Source organism: Ovis canadensis, chromosome 13 (assembly GCF_042477335.2).
Source record: "Ovis canadensis isolate MfBH-ARS-UI-01 breed Bighorn chromosome 13, ARS-UI_OviCan_v2, whole genome shotgun sequence".
NCBI lineage: Eukaryota > Metazoa > Chordata > Mammalia > Artiodactyla > Bovidae > Ovis > Ovis canadensis.
In genome coordinates this window covers 75340373-75361123 of record NC_091257.1, presented here as the reverse complement: position 1 = coordinate 75361123, position 20751 = coordinate 75340373, and the positions used below count along the sequence as shown (strand labels likewise).

General features: G+C 49.7%; 1 protein-coding gene across 3 annotated transcripts; it reads right to left on the bottom strand.

The window, feature by feature from the left end:
• Positions 1-286: 286 nt before the first annotated feature.
• On the bottom strand, positions 287-19068 carry SLC52A3 (solute carrier family 52 member 3). Of its 3 annotated transcripts, XM_069546877.1 has the most exons (6): positions 19038-19068; positions 18395-18483; positions 5984-6596; positions 3855-4354; positions 2018-2141; positions 287-1198 (listed from the first exon to the last, which is right to left on the bottom strand). In XM_069546877.1, exons 3-6 carry the CDS (start codon positions 6548-6550, stop codon positions 986-988), a joined length of 1404 nt encoding a protein of 467 aa, XP_069402978.1. In that variant the 5' UTR covers positions 6551-6596; positions 18395-18483; positions 19038-19068; the 3' UTR covers positions 287-985. The 3 variants fall into 3 exon arrangements, with proteins under 3 accessions (XP_069402978.1, XP_069402976.1, XP_069402975.1); XM_069546875.1 differs by lacking the exon at positions 18395-18483 and having other exon boundaries at positions 19038-19066; XM_069546874.1 differs by lacking the exons at positions 18395-18483; positions 19038-19068 and adding an exon at positions 17136-17205.
• Between the last annotated feature and the right edge of the window lie 1683 nt (positions 19069-20751).

Here is a 20751-nt window from a genome sequence, read left to right as displayed (position 1 = left end):
CTAGCCACTTCTAGGCTTTGTTGATTGTCACTCCTGTTATTACTCTTGGTCATCAGATCAGGACATGCTGGGTGCTTCTCCCTTTTATCCCTGTGCCAAACCTATGACATAGGTGCTAATAATTACCATTTTGTGGAAGAGGAAAACAGAGGCGTAGAGCAATCAAGTGACTTCCCCACGGTCACATGGCTTATAACAAGCAACTCACCCTCCCAGCTGTTCCCCTTCTAACACCATCCAGCTGGGTGCTGCAGAACCGTTGTTGACATGAAAAATATTCACAATCTAAAAGTTAAAGAGTTATGTTTTATTCAGCGGGAATTTTTAGGACTTCAAGCCTGGGAGGCAGCATCTCAAGTAACCCTGAGAGAACTGCTCTGAGGAGGTTAGGGGAGGAGCTAGGATATAGGAGTTTTGCCACAAAGGGCAGGTAGTGGAAGCATCAATACATTACTGTTAATGAAAGAAAACCAGAAACTGCAAGTTAAGCAATTCAGCGCTTTTCTATGTATTTAGCATGAGTCTGGGCTCACTGAAATCATCCCTCTGATATGCACTCAGCTATCTGGGGCCAGTATCCTGTGTTTTCATATCCTGAGTTTCCTCAGGGCTCACTGGCTCATGTTGGACACCTGCAATCGTTGGAGGCTGTGATAGCCTTTATTGATATGGCAGAAAATAGTTCATTTCTCACAGTCATCTCTCAAGAGCTAAAAAGAGATCTGAGAAGCTAGCACTGCAGGCACTGTGACAGAGTTGGGGTGGGCTGTGCTTTGCATTTCCATGTCCCCTGGGAGGCCCATACCACTCCCCACCTTTCCTGAGAGGAGTTTGTGCTGTACACAAAAGTGCTCAGGCTCTGCCTCCCTGCTGTCTACCACTGGCTCTGTGACCTTGGGCACACACCTTGCCTCGAGGTGTCCCAGTTTTCAGGAGTTAGTAATGAGGGCGGGGCCTTATGATGGATCACGTCCCTTCAGCTGGTTTAGGCAGAGCAATGCAGGCTGCAGAAGTCAGCGGATGAGAAGAGCGTCAACACGTTGACCAGCGGGAACATGACAACCGCTCCCAGGAGCGAGCCCAGCTGCACCGCCGCCCCGCACCACAGGAGGGCGCTGCGGCTGTGGTCGCGCAGGATCACACCCAGCATCACCTTGACGTAGCTCAGACAGCCAGTGAACAGCACCCAAGAAGCCACCTGCAGAGACACGTTGGGAGAGATGCTGAGTGAAGGTGACTTTGGGGTGAGCCCCAGGGGCAAAGGGCACTTCTAGGGTGACCTAACATGGCTAAGAGAACCCCATGGAATAGCCTCTAAGTGCAAGGAGAGCTAATGGGGGTCCCCTGAGTTGACCTCCCCAAGGATAAAGGAGAACCCAATGGCTTTCCGTCCCCCATATCAAGTCAGGACTTCCCTGGTAGCTCAGCTGGTAAAGAATCCACCTGCAATGCAAGAGAACCCAGTTCGACTCCTGGGTAGGGAAGATCCCTTAGAGAAGGGATAGGCTACCCACTCCAGTATTCTTGGGCCTCCCTGGTGGGTCAGACAGTAAAAGAATCCACCTGCAATGGGGGAGGCCTGGTTTTGAGTTATGGGTTGGGAAGATCCCCTGGAGGAGGGCATGGCAACCCAAAGTTGCCTGAAGAATCCCCATGGACAGGGGAGCCTGGTGGGCTACAGTTCATGGAGTCACAAAGAGTCAGACACGGCTAAGCAACTAAGCACAGCGCAGCATGATCAAGTCAGGGCAACTGGGAGAAAGCTACTGCTGCCATACATGTAGTGCAGTGTGGCGTTCATGGGAGAGTCTGGACTGTCACCTTGGACCCGCCAACTAACCTTCTGAAGCCTCTGTTCCCCAATGAGAGCATCCCGCCTCCTCCCCACACCCACCTTGGGCTTCCTGAGCAAGTAACCACAAAGCACTTGGTCAATAGAAGGAGCTATACTCTGGGTCTCCTAGGCCTTGGCTAGGTAGAGGTAGGAGGGGGATAGCGCCACAGTCCAGACACTCACGATGAGGACTTCTCCGCCCCAGTGGCCCTGCATGAGGGGGCAGGGGCTCATCACAGCCATGGCCATGTTGTAGGCTCCGAAGCTGGTCCCGAGCACTGTGAGGACTCCCAGGAATGGCAGAGACCTAGGACAGAGTTGGGGGGATGGGGCGTGATTGGAGGAGTGAGAAGCCTGAACATTTGCCCCTACTCCCCAACCCGGCCCGAGCTCCAGGGGGCCACATGGAGTGGTCAGCTTCTCCAGGTTTAGAGGTTAGACCCATGTGGAAACTTCCAGGCTACCCAGTTCAAGTGCATCAGTGAGGTTCCTGAGATCAAGACTGGCACAAGTCATCCTGAGTATTAACAGCAGAGCCCAGCATCCCAGTGGGAGAAACCAAACAGATTCTGGGGCTATACAAGCCTGGTTCAAATCTCAGTTCCTCCTGCAAGACTGGGCCCTAAGCCTCAGTTTCTTCACCTGTGAGATGAGTCTTATGTGGCTGGGAGAATGCAGGGGAGCAGAGTGTGTAGGGCCTGGCCCTGGTTGTGGGCCCCCCTGGTACCATCTGTTGCTATTTCCTCCTGCAACACCTCGCACCCACTCTAGGAAGTTGGGCAGATGAGTGGGAGGCTTGGATCATGGCACCGTGACTGTAGCGTGTACTGTGCAGCCTTGGGTGACCCTTCCTCCCTCCAGCCTCAGCTCCCTGGTCCACAAGATGAGATTCACATGATCCAGGGGCCCTGGTAGCCGGCTCAGAGGCACTGGTGGCCTTCCATGTAGCCCTTGGTCTGACCACTGAGGACACCATCCTTCATTTGAGGCCTTTTCCCCGGGATCTCCCCATCCACACTGACAGGTTAGAGTGGAGGGCTGCCTACCTCTAAGGACACTTTCTGTCTCAGGATTCTTGGATTCCTGGACTCTCAGATTCTATATTTTTAACATTCTGGGCATCTCAGAGTCCACAGATCTGCAGCCTCTGGTCTGTTCCCTCAGAGATCTCCAGCTTTGCTCCACAGTTTTCAAACCCAAGGGAGAAAACTCAGCTTTCTGGAAAACTGACATCTGTCCAGCTCTCCCATCCTCATGATCCCTCCTTCCCTGGCAGGGGGTGGGGGTGGGGTGAGCAGGACTAGGGGAGGTGGGGATGGCAGGTGGGGATGGGCAGGGCTGAGAGGCAGTAAGGACAGGCAGGGCAGAGGAGCAGGTGGGAGGCAGGGGGGACCTAAAATTTCATGACCCCAAGGTGGGTGTTTCTCCTGTGGAGGTCTGAAGCCCCTGCATCAGAACCACTTAAGTTGCTTATTAAAATTTGGAACCCCAGGCCTCAATCTAGGCTGACTCAATTTGCATTTTATCAATTTGCCCAGCCATTCTTCTAGAATTACAGCTGTAAGAGGGCTAGCGTGGACTGGAGGCAGGAGGGCAGGACTCAAATCCTGGGAATTAGACCAGAGCAAATGCTTTCTCGGAGCCTCAGGGTTTCTATTTATAAATAGGAGCCTCGCTTCCGGCCTGCTTATTCCTCCTCCTGGGCCAGTGGTGGTGAACGGAGACCTGACCTGCACCAGGCACTCACTGCTCTAAAAGCTTGACACAATTAGCCCCCAGCAACCTAAGAAGAACTATTATTATCCCCATTTTCCAGATTAGATTCCTGAGGCCCAGAGAGGTGTCTAGTATCACAGAGCTGGCAAGTGGCAGAGCCGGGACTTGAACCCAGGCAGTTGAGCCCCAGACACGTGTTCTTAACTATCCCACCTCCAGCCTGATAGGTAGGCGCGGTGGATTCTGGGTTCTGACACGAAGTGCACCCCCAACCCGAGCTCTCCAGGGCCGGGTGCGGGCAGACCTGTTAGGCAGAAAAATGGAGAGGAAGCAGGTGAGAGGGCTGGCCATGGAGCTGAGGGTGGCAGACAGGTGGTAGGCCACAGGCCCGTAGGACAGGCAGGAGTAGGTCTGCACCGAGGGCAGCACGCCGTTGGTGAGCGCGTTCACGAAGGCCACCAGGATGTAGATGAACGCCAGCGGGGCCAGGTGCCGGGGGGCCGTCTTCTCCTCCGGAGTGCCCTGGGCCTTGCCGCTCTCCTCTGGGGGACCCAGGTCCTTCCCTTCCTGCGGCCGGATGGAGTTGAGGGTGACCTGAGAGGTGAGGAGGTCTTCTATGGAGGCTTCCCAGCGCTTGGGTTGACGCTGGAGGAAAAAGAAGGCGACGAAGCAGCAGGCCATCATGAAGGAGAGCAGGAGGAAGAAGACCAAGGGCGAGAAGTTGGCGGGCAGGTAACGGCTTTCCAGGTGGGTCACGGAGGGTGCTCTCCCAGCGAGCTCAGACACCAAAGTGCTGCTAGCTCCCTGGGAAAGACAAAACAAGGGCCAGTCAGATCCCTGGGTGATTTTTTTTTACAAACTGAAGGTTTGTGGCAGCCCTATGTCGAGCAAGGCTATTGGTACTTTTTCCAACAGCATTTGCCCACTTCCTGCCTCTGGGTCACATTTTGGTAATTCTTGAATTATTTCAAACCCTCCATTAGCAAAAAGATTATGACTCACTGAAGGCTCAGATGATAGTTGACTTTTTTTTTTTTTTTGGCTGCCCCGCGCAGCTTGTGGGCTCTTCATTGCCTAACCAGGGATTGAACCTAGATCCCCTAAAGTGGAAGCTGAGTTCTAAACTCTGGGTCACCAGGAAATTCCTAGATGGTTAGCACGTTTTAGTAATAAAATATTTTAAAATTATGCTATGTACATTGTTTTTTTAGACACAGTGCTATTATACACTCAATAGACGACATATAGCGTAAACATAACTTTTATAGGCACACAAAAAGTTAATGTGACTATCGTTAAGCTGAGATATTTGCTTTATTGTGGTGGTCTGGAACCAAATCTGTAATTGTCTCCGAGGTCTGTGTGTATACAATAAATACTAGGCATTATCATTATTATGTAAGTGATGGATAATATACACATAGCTACTATGGTGAGGATAATATATGCTCACACTGACTCGCTCGCTGGGCACCAGCACTGGGTCTGTATCAGCTTGTGTGTGTCCCCTGACAGCACCAGTGCAGTCCCCACTTTACAGAGCATGGAGGTGTCAGGACAGAAGCTACAGCTCCGCCCACTCAATGCCCTCCAGGGCTGGCAACTGAAAATACGCATATTCAGAGATGGAGCTGGCTTGAGACAGAAGAACAGCCCCACCCAAAGGCGCCCTGTGGCAACTGTTTGCAAGAGATATCATGCATCTAGATTTATGTGAAATTTCAAAACATTTGAATGTTATTAACTAACTCAAACTCTCAAAAAAAAAAAAACAAAAAAAAAACTTGCCTATTATGGTGGCCCAGGCCACTGGTTTGCAGCCATTGCTGCACTGCTGTGGTTTGGATAATATCAGACATATACATTGTCCCATATCCATTGAGAAAGTTTGATGCTGTAAACACATGGGGTAACGTACAAACATTTATCAACATCTAAAGTCTGTGGTTCTCCGCCTTGGTTACATTAGTGGTAGCTGGGGAGTTTTTAATAAAGACACGTTCACAATCCCTTATCTGCAACTCTAAAATCCGAAAGGCTCTGAAAGTCAGAATGTTTTCGTGACTTGGTTGACAGCAACATTTGAACTGGATATGAAGCTGTTTATAGCCCTCATCTGCCTGTGGGGCATGAATGCCCTGGGCTGTGGGCTGTGGGCATCGCTGTGCCCATTGCCATGTCACAGGCTCTGTCTTAGACGTGGGGTGTGTTCTACAATCTGACACTCCAGATTTCAAAATACACCCGACCGCAAGGATTTCAGAGGAGCCCCACCCTAGATATGTGTGTGTCTCAGCAGCGCCCCCAAGTGATCGAAAGTGCTGTCGGGTCAAGAACACGAGTCCACCCAACATCTAGGGATCACCAGCCCTCGGTAAGATCTTGCTTGTGACCAAGGACAGAGCTGCAACGACCCTGAGAGATGCCAGGTACCTGTGAGCTGTCCACGTTCCTGGTGGTCTCAGGGCTCAGGGTGGTGGCCGATGTCTCCGTGACGTTGACGCAGGTGGTGAGACCCGAGCCTTGGGCGAGAGCCACCAGTGCAGGCAGGAGGCCGCTGAGTCCCTCGCCCACAAAGAAGGTGGTGAGGTAGTAGGTGGGCAGCCTGCTCATGAAGGGCAGGAAGGTGACAGAGGAGGTGCAGTCCACCAGGGCCAGGAAGAAGGTGAGGACGAGGAAGGCGATGCTGTGCCGGCTGCCCAGCACCCAGGAAGTGACGTTCCAGAGGAAGGCGAAGAGGGTGCAGGCCATGGTGCCCACCCCCAGCACGGTGAAGACAACGGCCACCTCGGAGAGGCAGCCAGGCCGGAAGTGATGGAGCAGGGTGACCAGCAGGGGGCCGATGTTGGCCAGCTGGATGATCACTGTGAGGTAGGAGGGCAGATACCAGCCCTCCGGGAGCTCTGCCACCAGCAGGGGCAGCTCCACCCAAAGCCCGTTGATGGCCACCCAGGAGCCCATCCCGAACGTGCAGACCAGCAGGTGTATCAGGAAGGCCATGGTGACGTCCGCCCTGGGCCGGAGGCAGCTCCTTCCCCAGACCAGCCTGCAATGTGTTTGACAGAGAAGAATATCAGGTGAGCCAAGTCACGTGCATCATATAGCAGACGACTGTGCTTCTGGGCCCAGGGTTTTCTCTTATTACTCCCCTCTCCATGGACACCTTGGCTTTTTATTAGCAAAAAACATGGAAATCCCTTTATAACTAAACTTCCAGCAGGGAAAGCTTTCCTCATCATGACTCCTAAATCCAGAGTCCACAAAAGAAAAATTCGATACTGAAGGAGGAAACAGACAGAACAGGCTCCATCTTGGGCCAGACTGTGGACTTTGAGCTATATGCCCAGTATCTATGGAAATGAAATACCAACTGGAAAACCAGAAACCCCCACCCATGGAAGAGCCCCAGGGCTCGTACCTAGACTCTCCCTCACCTAAAAGAATACCCTAATTGTCTGTGTAACCGAATAGAATCATAAATTCTATTATGCTTATTGGGGTATGATCACAGGCCTATTGATAATTGTCCACTGTTAACTACCTAGGCCTAAGGCATATGAATCACAGGTTAAGATTGTATCTTTCTTTTCCTTTGTTCATACTAGTTTCAGGGAATTTGGGGAGGTGGGTTTGGGCACATTCAGTTAGGGTACACAAGGTTTTCACAAAAACTGATCGGGGTCCTTGGCTAAGAGGAGACTCCGCCTTGGGCCCGCTGGTGTAATAAACTGCACTCCACCAGCTGCATTGTTCTTCTGAGTGTATTTGTTTCTCGGAATGCGTGGCTACAACAATACATTCTACTGCATAAATATTAGAACACACAAAAGCAAGCAAATAAAACAGCCTCTGCAAAAAATGACCAAAAAAATACCAACAAGATCAAAAGACAGATGATATCCTGGGGGAAAATACTGCAATGTAAGGCGCAGACAAAAGGTTCATCTTCCTAATATGTCAAGAGTTTTTACAGATTAAGAACAAAAAGACCCAATAGAGAAGTCGACATAGGATATGAACAGTTCAGAGGGAAAAATACAAGTAAGTGTTAGACTGTCCCCTTCATTCACCATGGGAAACATCAATCAATGATGACTCCATTTCCCACTGTGAGATTGTTCCAAAGCCATGAGTTATACACGAGGTTATTATTTCTTGCAGTCTTGTTGATAACAGCAAAACATAAGAGACAACCTTTGTGCCATTCACAGAAGAGGGGCTAGTGGAAGAGATGATGGCCTGTTGGAATAGCACATACCTGTTACAAAGAGAGGGAGGTGGGAGAGCTCACTGGCTGATGGATGGTGACAGGCCTCAAGGCTGAGTTGATAAGTGAACAACATCAAGGCAGGTGGACAGTGTATGGTCTTTTCGGCTTAGGGGAAGAGGAGGAAGAATATGTTCTCTTTGTATTCGCACAAAGCAGGCTTTGAAGGACACATAGAAACTGCTGGGATATTTGCAGCATCTCAGTGTAGGTCTTTTTATATAACTTTGATTTGTGAACCATGTAAACACATCACACTATCTGTTACAAAAATATGGTTATCTGATATAAAATTCCAGTCTGGAATAATTCTTCTCAAATTATAGAGCTCCATCTCTGGACAGGCCCTTGGAGACCGCCTGACTGTAGCCCTCTAGAGCCATGCTGTGACTGTTTAAGTAAAGTGAAGTGAAAGTTGCTCAGTCGTGTCTGACTCTCGGCAACCCTATGGACTATACAGTTCATGGGATTCTCCAGGCCAGAATACTGGAGTGGGTAGCTGTTCCCTTCTTCAGGGGATCTTCCCAACCCAGGAATCAAACCCCGGTCTCCTGCATTGCAGGCGGATTCTTCACCAACAGAGCCACTAGGGAAGTCCAAGAATACTGGAGTGGGAGGCCTCTTCTTTTTCACTAGTTTCCCAATTACCTGTGTCACACCACCTGTGCTGTTACCCTCAGTCTAAGAAGAAACAGTGCAGAGGGTTTGTCAACTGAAAAAAAATCAGCATCTCACAACATAAGAGCAGTGAGTTTCAGCTTTATTCAGGGACCCTATGAAGGAAAGCTATGACCAACGTAGACAGCATATTAAAAAGCAGAGATACCACTTTGTCGGCAAAGGTCCATCTAGGCAAAGCTATGGTTTTCCTGTAGTCATGTATGGATATTAGAGTTGGACCATAAAGAAGGCTGAACACTGAAGAATTGATGGTTTCGAATTGTGGTGTTGGAGAAGACTCTTGAGAATCCCTTGGACAGCAAGGAGATTAAACCAGTCAATCTTAAAGGAAATCAGTCCTGAATATTCATTGGAAGGACTGATGCTAAGCTGAAGCTCCAGTACTTTGGCCACCTGATGCAAAAAGCCAACTCATTGGAAAAGACCCTGATGCTAGGAAAGACTGAAGGCAGGAGGAAAGGGGGCAACAGAGGATAAGACGGCTGAATGGCATCAATGACTCAATGGATATGAGTTTGAGCAAACTCCAGGAGATGGTGAAGGACTGGGAAGCCTGGCATGCTGCAGTCCATGGAGTCCCAGAGTCGGAACGACGAGCAACTGAACAACAGCAATGTGAGGATTATAGCCAGGAAGACAGCCTTTCAGGTCTGAGGAACTGCTCCAAAGAGGTAAGGGAGGAGCCAGGATACATATGAATTTGTTGTTGGGAGTTATATGTGGTTAGAAAGCAGGGAAAACCGCTAGACCATTCAGGTATGACCTAAATCAAATCCCTTATGATTATACAGTGGAGGTGACGAATAGATTTAAGGGCCTAGATCTGATAGATAGAGTGCCTGATGAACTATGGAATGAGGTTCGTGACACTGTACAGGAGACAGAGATCAAGACCATCCCCATGGAAAAGAAATGCAAAAAAGCAAAATGGCTGTCTGGGGAAGCCTTACAAATAGCTGTGAAAAGAAGAGAAGCGAAAAGCCAAGGAGAAAAGGAAAGATATAAGCATCTGAATGCAGAGTTCCAAAGAATAGCAAGAAGAGATAAGAAAGCCTTCTTCAGCGATCAATGCAAAGAAATAGAGGAAAAGAACAGAATGGGAAAGACTAGAGATCTCTTCAAGAAAATTAGAGATACCAAGGGAACATTTCATGCAAAGATAGGCTCAATAAAGGACAGAAATGGTATGGACCTAACAGAAGCAGAAGATATTAAGAAGAGATGGCAAGAATACACAGAAGAACTGTACGAAAAAGATCTTCACGACCCGGATAATCACGATGGTGTGATCACTCATCTAGAACCAGACATCCTGGAATGTGAAGTCAAGTGGGCCTTAGAAAGCATCACTACGAACAAAGCTAGTGGAGGTGATGGAATTCCAGTAGAGCTATTTCAAATCCTGAAAGATGATGCTGTGAAAGTGTTGCACTCAATATGCCAGAAAATTTGGAAAACTCAGCAGTGGCCACAGGACTGGAAAAGATCAGTTTTCATTCCAATCCCAAAGAAAGGCAATGCCAAAGAATGCTCAAACTACCGCACAATTGCACTCATCTCACACGCTAGTAAAGTCATGCTCAAAATTCTCCAAGCCAGGCTTCAGCAATACGTGAACCGTGAAGTTCCTGATGTTCAAGCTGGTTTTAGAAAAGGCAGAGGAACCAGAGATCAAATTGCCAACATCCTCTGGATCATGGAAAAAGCTAGAGAGTTCCAGAAAAACATCTATTTCTGCTTTATTGACTATGCCAAAGCCTTTGACTGTGTGGATCACAATAAACTGTGGAAAATTCTGAAAGAGATGGGAATACCAGACCACCTAACCTGCAGATTAGAGAAATCTGTACGCAGGCCAGGAAGCAAGAGTTAGAACTGGACATGGAACAACAGACTGGTTCCAAACAGGAAAAGGAGTACGTCAAGGCTGTATATTGTCACCCTGCTTATTTAACTTCTGTGCAGAGTACATCATGAGAAACGCTGGACTGGAAGAAACACAAGCTGGAATCAAGATTGCCAGGAAAAATATCAGTCATCTCAGATATGCAGATGACACCACCCTTATGGCAGAAAGTGAAGAGGAGCTAAAAAGCCTCTTGATGAAAGTGAAAGAGGAGAGTGAAAAAGTTGGCTTAAAGCTCAACATTCAAAAAACGAAGATCATGGCATCCGGTCCCATCACTTCATGGCAAATAGATGGGGAAACAGTGAAAACAGTGTCAGACTTTACTTTTTTGGGCTTCAAAATCACTGCAGATGGTGATTGCAGCCATGAAATTAAAAGATGCTTACTCCTTGGAAGAAAAGTTATGACCAACCTAGATAGCATATTCAAAAGAAGAGACATTACTTTGCCGACTAAGGTCCATCTAGTCAAGGCTATGGTTTTTCCAGTAGTCATGTCTAGATGTGAGAGTTGGACTTTGAAGAAGATTGAGTGCCAAAGAATTGATGCTTTTGAACTGCGGTGTTGGAGAAGACTCTTGAGAGTCCCTTGGACTGCAAGGAGATCCAACCAGTCCATTCTGAAGGAGATCGGCCCTGGGATTTCTTTGGAAGGAATGATGCTAAAGCTGAAGCTCCAGTACTTTGGCCACCTCATGCGAAGAGTTGACTCATTGGAAAAGACTTTGATGCTGGGAGGGATTGGGGGCAGGAGGAGAAGGGGACGACAGAGGATGAGATGGCTGGATGGCATCATTGACTCGATGGACGTGAGTCTGAGTGAACTCCGGGAGTTGGTGATGGACAGGGAGGCCTGGCGTGCTGCGATTCATGGGGTCGCAAAGAGTCAGCCACGACTGAGCGACTGAACTGAACTGAACTGAACTGATACGTGAAAGTGAAAGTGAAGTCGCTCAGTCGTGGCCGACTCTTTGCGACCCCATGGACTGTAGCTTACCAAGCTCCTCTGTCCATGGGATTTTCCAGGCAATAGTACTGGAGTGGATTGCCATTTCCTTCTCCAGAGGATCTTCCCGACCCAGGGATCGAACCTGGGTCTCCTGCATTGTAGACAGATGCTTTACCGTCTGAGAAAAGATTAATGCCAGTCACACACCCACAGACCCAGACACAAACTCAGCTCAAGTTAATGATTTTAGTGCTTTTCAATGTAAGGGAAGATACAGGATGTCTGGGTCACTGGAATAATTCTTCCTTTGTTTTGCATCTGGGGGCTGTATATCTGAAACAGAATGCTTCATGCTGAATGCTTTTCCATCCTGAATTCCCCTCAGGAAGCATTGACAGTCAACTGCTGTGGGTTCCAACTTAATCCTTGTAGAGCTGGGACGTCAGGCAGCGTTCTTTGTTCACAGATTTGAGTGATGACTGGAGGCAGCTGCCTGAACTTGAAGCCATGTCTGCCTCTTAGCTAACTGAATGATTTGGGGCGACTGAGTTTGCCTCCCTCTACCTCATTTCCCCACTCTGTAAATCGACCTCATGGTTTGTAATGAGATGCAACGTTAAGGAGTATATGTTGTCTTAACGGTACCTGGCACATAGAAAGTGCTCTCTAAGGTTTGCTGTTATAGTTATTTTTTTCTAATTTGCATGAAAATTAACATATGAATATTAAAATTACTAAAGGAAAAAAGAAAGTTCCCCTGGAGGTACTGCGTGAAATCACTGCTGGCACAGGTACCATTTTGGAGAGAAATGTTGACTGGTCCAATCACATCCTTTTTACAGATGGGGAATGGGGTGGGGTCTGTGGGGGTGGAGGGCCTCTCTGGAGGCTGGTGATGCACAGGCTGGGTCCTCTGAAGCAGGTGGCTCCACCCACGTCTCCCCAGGACCCTGATATCTCGGTTCTGCTCAACTCACACGGTCTGCCTTTAACTCCTCGTCTCTCTTCTAGAGTATGCCGGGGCAGCCCCTGTGGGGTGGAACTTCCTCTCCAGGTTACCATACATAGAGCTGACTCTCCAACCCCAGACTCTCTTCCTCTGAAATCCAATCCTCCCTGGGAGGTGGAATGCAGCCAGACTGGCTTTCAGTCCCATTTCAGCACCTCCTGTCTGGGGGCCTTAGGCGAGTCACTAAAGCTCTGTTTCCTCACCAGCAAGCTGGCCTCACGGACAGCCCAGGTCAAGCCCTGGCTCTGGGTGTACCCAGAGGACCCATAGAGAGGGCAAACTTCTGTCTTAGCCTGGCTGGGGCACCATCTTCGCACCCATCTGCATCTCAGCTTTCTGCAGGACTCTGCCCCTCAGGAAACCTCCACTGGCTGCCAGCCCCAGGCCCTTCTGTTCAGGGTTCTCCTGGAGTGGGTGTGTCCTGGTACATTTGCCAGGGAGACTGAAACCCCTGGAGGGCAGGGGCTGCTTTGGAATCTCGCATTCTGATAGCGGTAGAAGAGCCTTTACAGATGACCTAGCTGCAGGTAGTGAACTGGTGACTCACTGGCTGCAGGCAAGCAGCAGATGTGTTATTTTGATGTGGGGTGAGTTGTAAGTAACTAGTTACTGACGTCTGCAAGTCAGAAAGGATTTGGCAAACAAAACTCAGGATTTCTGGCTTCTCTGGAATATTCTGGAAGACAACACCAGGTTAACATGCCTACAGGGCAACGATCATCCTTGGCCCTCTTTAACTTAGGGCACCAACCTGGGACCCTCCAAGCCCGATACACTGCAAACCCTGATCAAGCCTAGCCCTCAGTTTTGAGAGCAAGATGTGGCTTGCCCTGGATCCCGTCCTAGTAGGGGATAAGTTATGGGCTGGGATCCAACCTTGGGCCTCTCTCTCAGATCTGGACTCAGGTCACTGCCTCCAGCCACCTTACTGCTCTTGCTGCACTAGTGTCTAGAGGCAGACGTCTGGGCTCAAATCCTGGCTTCAATCTTGCACTAATTGGCTTAACTTCTGGCGTCTGATTTCTCTTGTACAAAATGGAAGGCTCCCAGTACCAACATCAGAGTTGTTATGACCATGAAACTTGCAAAATGCTCACATGATGCCTGATACATCATACGTGTACATGTTAATGATCACGACTACTATTTCAAAAAATGTGGCAATTGCATTTAAAAACACAGTTATCCTGAACACTTCCTGATACCACAATACACGTCATTTCTGAAGGCAGAATTTTGTCATCACTTCTCCCTAAACAATCAGTGAGCAGGGATTTTTAGTCACCTGCTTTGTGCCCAGTGCTGTGAGGGACGCAAGCAGAAAAGACACAGGGGTTATCCCCAGAGAAAAGTGTGAGGAAGAGGTGGATGGGCAGCAGGACCCAGATGCTTCATGGGCCAAAGCGGAGGCAGAGCTGCAGGTAGAGGGGAGGGAGCAGTGGCTGGGGCTGGATGGAAAGGCAAGGTTCCCAGCCTACACTGGCCAAGGCAGGTAACTCACTGGCTGCAAAACAGAGGCAGTCTTGCCCCAGAGGATCAGTGGAGTGGAGGAGGGAAAAGATCTCCTTCAAAAGCCAGCAGTTCATTGTAGCTTCTTAGCAGCTCACTGTACTGTCCAAGAAGGCCCAGAATTAGATGCTGGCTGCTCACTCCCACCTGAGACCAGAACCTGTTATAGGGCAGGCAGAATCTCATTGAAAAAAAGCTGACCCACATCAGCTCAGGTAGAGTTCTGCCTAGGATGAGTAAAACACTTTGGAAGGAAAGAAAAGATGAAGCGTTCATATTCCAAGACCAAGGCTACTAGCTGCTTTCCATCAGCCACTCTTCCTTCTTTCATTGTTACCAAGACTAGATTTTTGTTTGGACAAATGGCCACTGAGCTAAAGGACTACATTTTCCAACTTCCTTTGTAGCTGGACATGGCTTTGAATTAAGACCAGGCCAATGAGGTTGTAAGGGCTTCCCTTGTAGCTCAGTCGGTAAAGAATCTGCCTGCAGTGCAGGAGACCCGGGTTCGATCCCTGGGGTAGGAAGATCCCCTGGAGAAGGAAATGGCAACCCATTCCAGTATCCTTGCCTGGAAAATCTCATGGACAGAGGAGCCTGGTGGGATGCAGTCCATAGAATTGCAAAGAGTCGGCACGACTGAGCGGCTAACACTAACACTAATAAGGGTGTAAGAGACTTTGAAAAAAAATCTCCTCAAAGGGAATGTGCTCTTTTGTTCTTCCTCCATTCTGCTGTTTGGAGTTTAGATGTGATAGCCGGAATGCCAGCAGCCACTTTGCACAAATGGGAGATGGTGTTGGGGCTAGATGGAGACTAGACCCCCTCTCAGGCACAGAACTGCCACACCAACCCTGGTTTGCCCTCTACTGGACTATTTTGCTTGTTAGTTTTCTTTTTTAACTTTTATTTTGTATTGGGATATAGCTGATTAACAATGTTTTGATAGTTTCAGGTGAACAGTGAAGGCATTCGCCCATGCCATTTTGCTTAATGTTGTTATCAATAAGCTTCTACATTGTTTAAGCCACTCTTTATTTTTTATAAATGGCAAAACACTGGCTAATTGGGCAGAGATATATGGTCAAGAATGTGCACTGACCGTGACGGTAAGCAAAAACTAATGAATCCATTGATCTCATTTACTATTAATGCCCTGACTCAGAAACTCAGGTCCTGCCTCAATTAGGATCTGATCAAAAACCAAAATCAAGCGAAATGAGTTGTTGAGACACACCTTAAAGAGATACCAAAAGGAACAGGTTAGGAGTAAATGTGGGGCGAAGGTCTTCCAGAAAAAAATGCAGGGAAAGAGAGAGAGACACGGAGGGAGGGAGTGGTAACTCTCACTATGGAATCTGATAGCAAAAATCAAAAGTGTAAACTGAGACTCAGTTTATATTGATAAAGACTGATTCATAATGGAGTCAAAACAGTAGTGAATATCTGTATTCTGAATAACTTTCTCCAGAAGCCTCAGACATGCTAGGAGAGACGGACAGAAGAATAGTAAATGGTGGGGTTTTGACTCACTGTTTCAGGCCTTGAGAGCAGAAGAAGGTATGAAATAAGCCGGGATATAGAGGAGGCAATAAGTGGTATGCCTATTAAGGAGGAATAAGTAAATAATTAAAGGGAGGAGGGGAATTGGCAGAAGATGGTTACCTTTTATCACCTGAACAGCTATAAAACTATGAGGTCAGCAAGCTGGCCAGTTACACATTTACAAATAAGTAGTTTTCCTACATAGAACCAGTAAGAACATAAGATAGGGTAGTCATTTGGGAAAAATAAATAAAGCTGAATCTCTTTCTTATCTCTTACCCAGTCCCCGCCCCATCAAAAGAAAATCAACTTCAGCTGTATCAAATGTTTGAATATTTTTAAAATTAAAAACATCATAAAAATACTCTAAAGAACATATACACAGAAGGAACAGCTTGTGCAAAGGTCCTGGGGCAGGCACGGGCCTGAGCCAGTGTGGCTGAACCAGTGGGCTTAATGGGGAGCAGAGGGCAGACCTGGGAGGTAAGGAGCCTGAATTTTATTTATGTGCAATGGGTCCCATGCACTGAGAGCCCCAGTCCCCCCCATGGCCCACAGAGATGAGTTCTCTGGGTCCTGAGGCAGGCACAAATGCAGCTGTATAGTTTGAGGTAAGTGATCTGGCTCTACAAGTCTCTATTTGGCAAAAAGTCACAGTGGTGTTATGGCCCAGCATGACCCATCTCCGATATGGCTCCCCTGCCTTGGCTTATTCCCAGCCAGCCACACTAAGTGCCACGTGCCCCTGGAGCCATCAATGGCAGTGGACGGTGGATGTCCTAGACAGAGGTACCTGCCAATGCCGAGGCTGGGTGGCTTCAGAAATCTCAGGAGTGGCTCAAAGAGTGCTGGGGATACTGTTTAAAATTGCATATCTCTGTTATCTGTTTTACAGTGGCTTTGCAGTTCTTGTTCATTCATTTACCGGGTATTCACTGGATACTTGCTATGTGCTGGACACAATCTCTGCTCTCAGTAAAGTGTGGGATGAAACAGTCATTAAGCAAAGTAGGAGCATCGAGCTAGTCAGCTGCTGATAAGGGCTGTGGAGGAAGGAGCTGTCCGGGGGAGCAGGCAGTTGGGGAGGGCAGCTGGCAGAGGGGACCTGAAGGAAGCCTGGGAATGAGCCATGTCAGGGGAAAGAGTAGTGGGGGGAGGGGACAGCAAGTGCAAAGGCCCTGGGGTGGGGCCTCACTTGTCCTCCCAGCCAGAAACAGGTCTTGGTGTGGAAAACACAGCCAGGAGGCTGTTGTGGATATCGCAGGTCCCATGGGGAGGAACTGGCAAGGTCACGTGGGGCCCTGTAGGCAAGACTTGGAGGTTTTTTCTGAGTCAGAAATCTCCACTGCTGGGCCAGCTATAATTTCATTTTAGATAGAATCATGCTGGCTGTTGTGAGGGGAATAATGGAGAACCAGGGTGAATCAGGGATGAAACCTATTAACCCCTTAGAAAGCTGGTGCAGTTATCAAGGGGGAAAAGATAAAAACAGTGCCAGTAGTAACACCTACAACAATGGCCGCCATTTCTTACTGCTTGTCTCCCCAGGCCCAGCGTTAAGCACTTTACACACGTTATCCGGCAAATCCTCTCAGCAATCCTGGAATAAGCCTGATGATTGTCTCCATTTAATACAACAAATGAGGAAACTCATTTAATACAACAGATGAGGAAACTGAGGCTCAGAGAGGGAAAGTCATTTGCTGAGGTCACACACCTGGTCATCTGGGAGCTGAGGTTTGAGCCCAGGTCTATCTGTGGACCCAGCCTTCTTAAGCAGCGTGAAGAGGGCCCTGGAGGGGAGGGAGTTAGAGTGCAGCTTCAGAGGCCAAGCTGAGCAGGATCCCTTTCCACTCACCTCCAGCCTCTCCCAGCACTTGGGCTGGAAAAGGGAGAGACATGCGATCCAGGCCCTGGAGAACCTGGGAGAGACTCCAAACACATCTGTTTCCCAGGCCCTTTGGCAACTGCGGGAAACCAGAAACCTAAGGCTTTGAATGAGACCCTTGACATTCTCCTACAGCAGGTGGGCAAACAGACAGTGAAGCCAGAAGGACAGCCTCAGACAAAGGTGTCTCTTTCCTTCAGACTCTTGCATGAAAAGCTGTGTCCCGGGCCCAAGGGAGTGAAAGGAGTAGGGGTGAGGGGCCAGCACATCCCCACTGGCAGGAAGGGCCTTGTCCAGCCTTGACCATCAGAGCCCAAGCCTCTAAGCTTGCACTGACCTGCTCTCTGCTTTTAGGGCATCACTGGGCATCAGCTCAGGGATGGGAGTTTATCTGTGTCTATCTGTCGAGTGCCACTTTCTCCAATGCGAGCCTGGCCCTGTCCTCTCTCCCAGTGTCCAGATGGCCACCTGGTTTGCGAAAGGCCAGGCCCCCCAACCGAGCCTGCCTCAGCTGTGGGGGTTAAGTCAGCCAGGGCGGCTCGGACAGTGCCAGCTGACAGCATAGTTGCTGGCCACACACCGCTCCCAGACAAGGGTCTGAGTCAATATTACCCCAGGTTCCAGACTCCTAATAAGACTAGAGGGGTGAGGATGTGATCCGGGCAGGAGGGAGATGGTATTGAGTGAACAGAACAGGGAGACAGAGACAGTTAAAAAAACACCTAGAGGAAGAGGAGGAGACAAAAAGAGAGACTGCGACACAGAGGGAAAGAAAGAATCAAAAGCTAGAGGCAGAAGCAGGCGGAAAGAAAGACAGAGGCAGGCCAAAGGGAGAGGTTGCTGAGAGCAGGAGGTGGAGGCAGGGGAGAGGCCCGGGTGTGCTGGAGGCCTGGCCGGGGTCAGCCACCGCCCTGGCGCCCCGTGTCCACGTGCACCCGGAGGCCTTCACTTGTCCTCTCTACCGGCTCCCCGGAGCCTCATCCCATCTCTGCGTTCCTGTCTCACAGGCGTGGGGGAACCAGGCCCAGGGAGGAAGCAGTGCTTGCCTGCGGCCTGTCCACCCCCTGCTCAGCCAGGCTTGTGCTTACCGGCTGTGCCTTGTCAAGCCAGCTGCTCACGCTCTCTGGGTCTTGGTGTCTCCAAAGGGTCTAAAGATGCCCGGGCTTTTAGGGCTTTGCTTCAGGGAGGAAGCGAGAAGATAATGGGAGCACAGCCAGCCAATGTGGACCATGAGTTCCCTTCCTCCCTCACCCCTCTCCCAAGCCCTGGAAGGGCTTCAGGCCTCCCACGGGGCTGACCTTGGCTGGGTTCCCCTCCTCTCAGTGCCCATCCCAACCTCCAGTCCCGGTGCCAGGCAGGGGAGACTCCGGCCCCCACCTGGCAGGAGCAGCTGTCTAGATGTCCCAGTGGCATGGAGATGCAGTCGGGCAGAGGTTTGTAGGGGCCACTCGTTTGGCCTGGGGAGGGGGCGGGTCTGGAGTCCACCCAGCCGGCTCAAGTTGCCCCAACTCCAACTGAACCAACTCCAACAGGGGAGGAGGCCCTTCTTCCCTTCTATCCCTTGGCCTCTGAGCCAGGAGCTGAAATTAGGGGAAAGGCCGTGGGGCACCCGTGTCCCCAGACTAGTGCCCCCACCTCAGTGCCCAGTGATCCTTGCCAGTGACTGGCCCCTGGTACTTGCTGCTCTGCCCTTAGCAGACCTGAGCTGCCTGCCAGGCTCTGCTGGCTTACCTGCTGGTCCTGTTCTCAGGCGGCTCTGCATGGGAGGGGCCAGAGGCAGCCGGGTTAGTATTAACCTGTCCCCGCCCCAAGGACGGGGGAAGGCGGGGGATGGTGGGCGGGGCTCACCAAGAGCCTACTGTGTGTTTGGAACCTGCCCAGCAGCCAATTCTGATGACCCTGATGAGTCAATTCAAAAGGCTCACATTAGCCAGCGTTTTGACCCCAGAAGACAAAAGACCTGCCGAAGCACTGGGTCTGGCCTCACCTTAGGGTCAGCAGTGGGACAGGAGAAGACTCTCGAGAGTTCCTTGAACAGCAAGGAGATCCAACCAGTCAAACCTAAAGGAAATCAACCCTGAATATTCTTTGGAAGGACTGATGCTGAAGCTGAATCTCCAATATTTTGGCCACTTGATGTGAAGAGCCGACTCATTAGAAAAGACCCTGATGCTGGGAGAGATTGAAGCTGGAGGAGAAGAGGGCGACAGAGGATGAGATGGTTGGATGGCATCATCGATTCAATGGACATGAACTTGGGCAAACTCCAGAAGATGGTGAAGGACAGAGAAGCCTGGTGTGCTGCAGTCCACAGGGTCGCAAAGAGTCGGACACGTCTGAGTGACTGACCGATCAACACCAAATTCCCTACAAGCGGGAATAGCACTCCCTGAAGCAGAAATTCTTGGTTCAAATCCCAGTGCTTAAGGATGACACCTGGAAAGTGGGGATAATAGTAGAGTCCTCCTTGTGGAACAGAAGTCCCAACAGCCAGGGTGAGCTGAGAGGACTCTGTGCCAGGCCCTGAGCTTGACATGGGTTAATATGTTTAATCTCCACCACCGGCTTTTGAGGAGATATGACTACTCTCCCTCTACAGATAAGGCAACAGAGGCCCAGAGAGGTCAAGAGTCTGGCTGAGCCGGGATCTGATGCCCACTGACAAATGCTACTTGACAAATAGCAGGAGTGCTGTGCTGTGCTTAGTCGCTCAATCATGTCCCACTCTCTGCGACCCCATGGACTATAGCCTGCCAGGCTCCTCTGTCCATGAGGATTCTCCAGGCAAGAATACTGGAGTGGGTTGCCATGCCCTGCTCCAGAAGAATCTTCCCAACCCAGGGATTGAACCCAGGTCTCCCGCATTGCAGGCAGATTCTTTTACCATCTTTTACTTACTGGAGTGGGTAGCCTGTCCCTTCTTGAAGCCCAAGAATACTGGAGTAGGTAGTCTATCCCTTCTCTGCAGGATCTTCCTGACCTAGGAATTGAACCGGAGTCTCCTGCACTGCAGGCGGATTCTTTACCAACTGAGAGACCAGGAAAGCCCAGTAACAGTTCACATCCAGTTAAATCTTTCAGTAATCCGAGGCAGGTGCTACTTTTATTCCCTACATTGTAGATGGAGAAACTGACGCTCAAAGAGGTTAAGTGACCCACTCAAGGCCAGTAAGTGCAGAGTCAGGATTCGAGCCCAGATGTAAACTGGCCCAGTGTGAAAGAAATCTCACAGGGCCTGGCACCTAGTAACTAACTGCTTACTGTGTGAAGACTTCTATGAATAATTCTGGCTTGCTTTCTGCCTTATTCTCTGATACAGATTATCACTTGATAAGTAATCACTCCCCTAGCAAATGCTTGGGGTGGGAGGTGAGCAGACCCCAGGGGAAGAGACTGGACCCTTCTCTCATCTGGCAGGGGCTCAGGAAGTGTTCAACCCAACTCT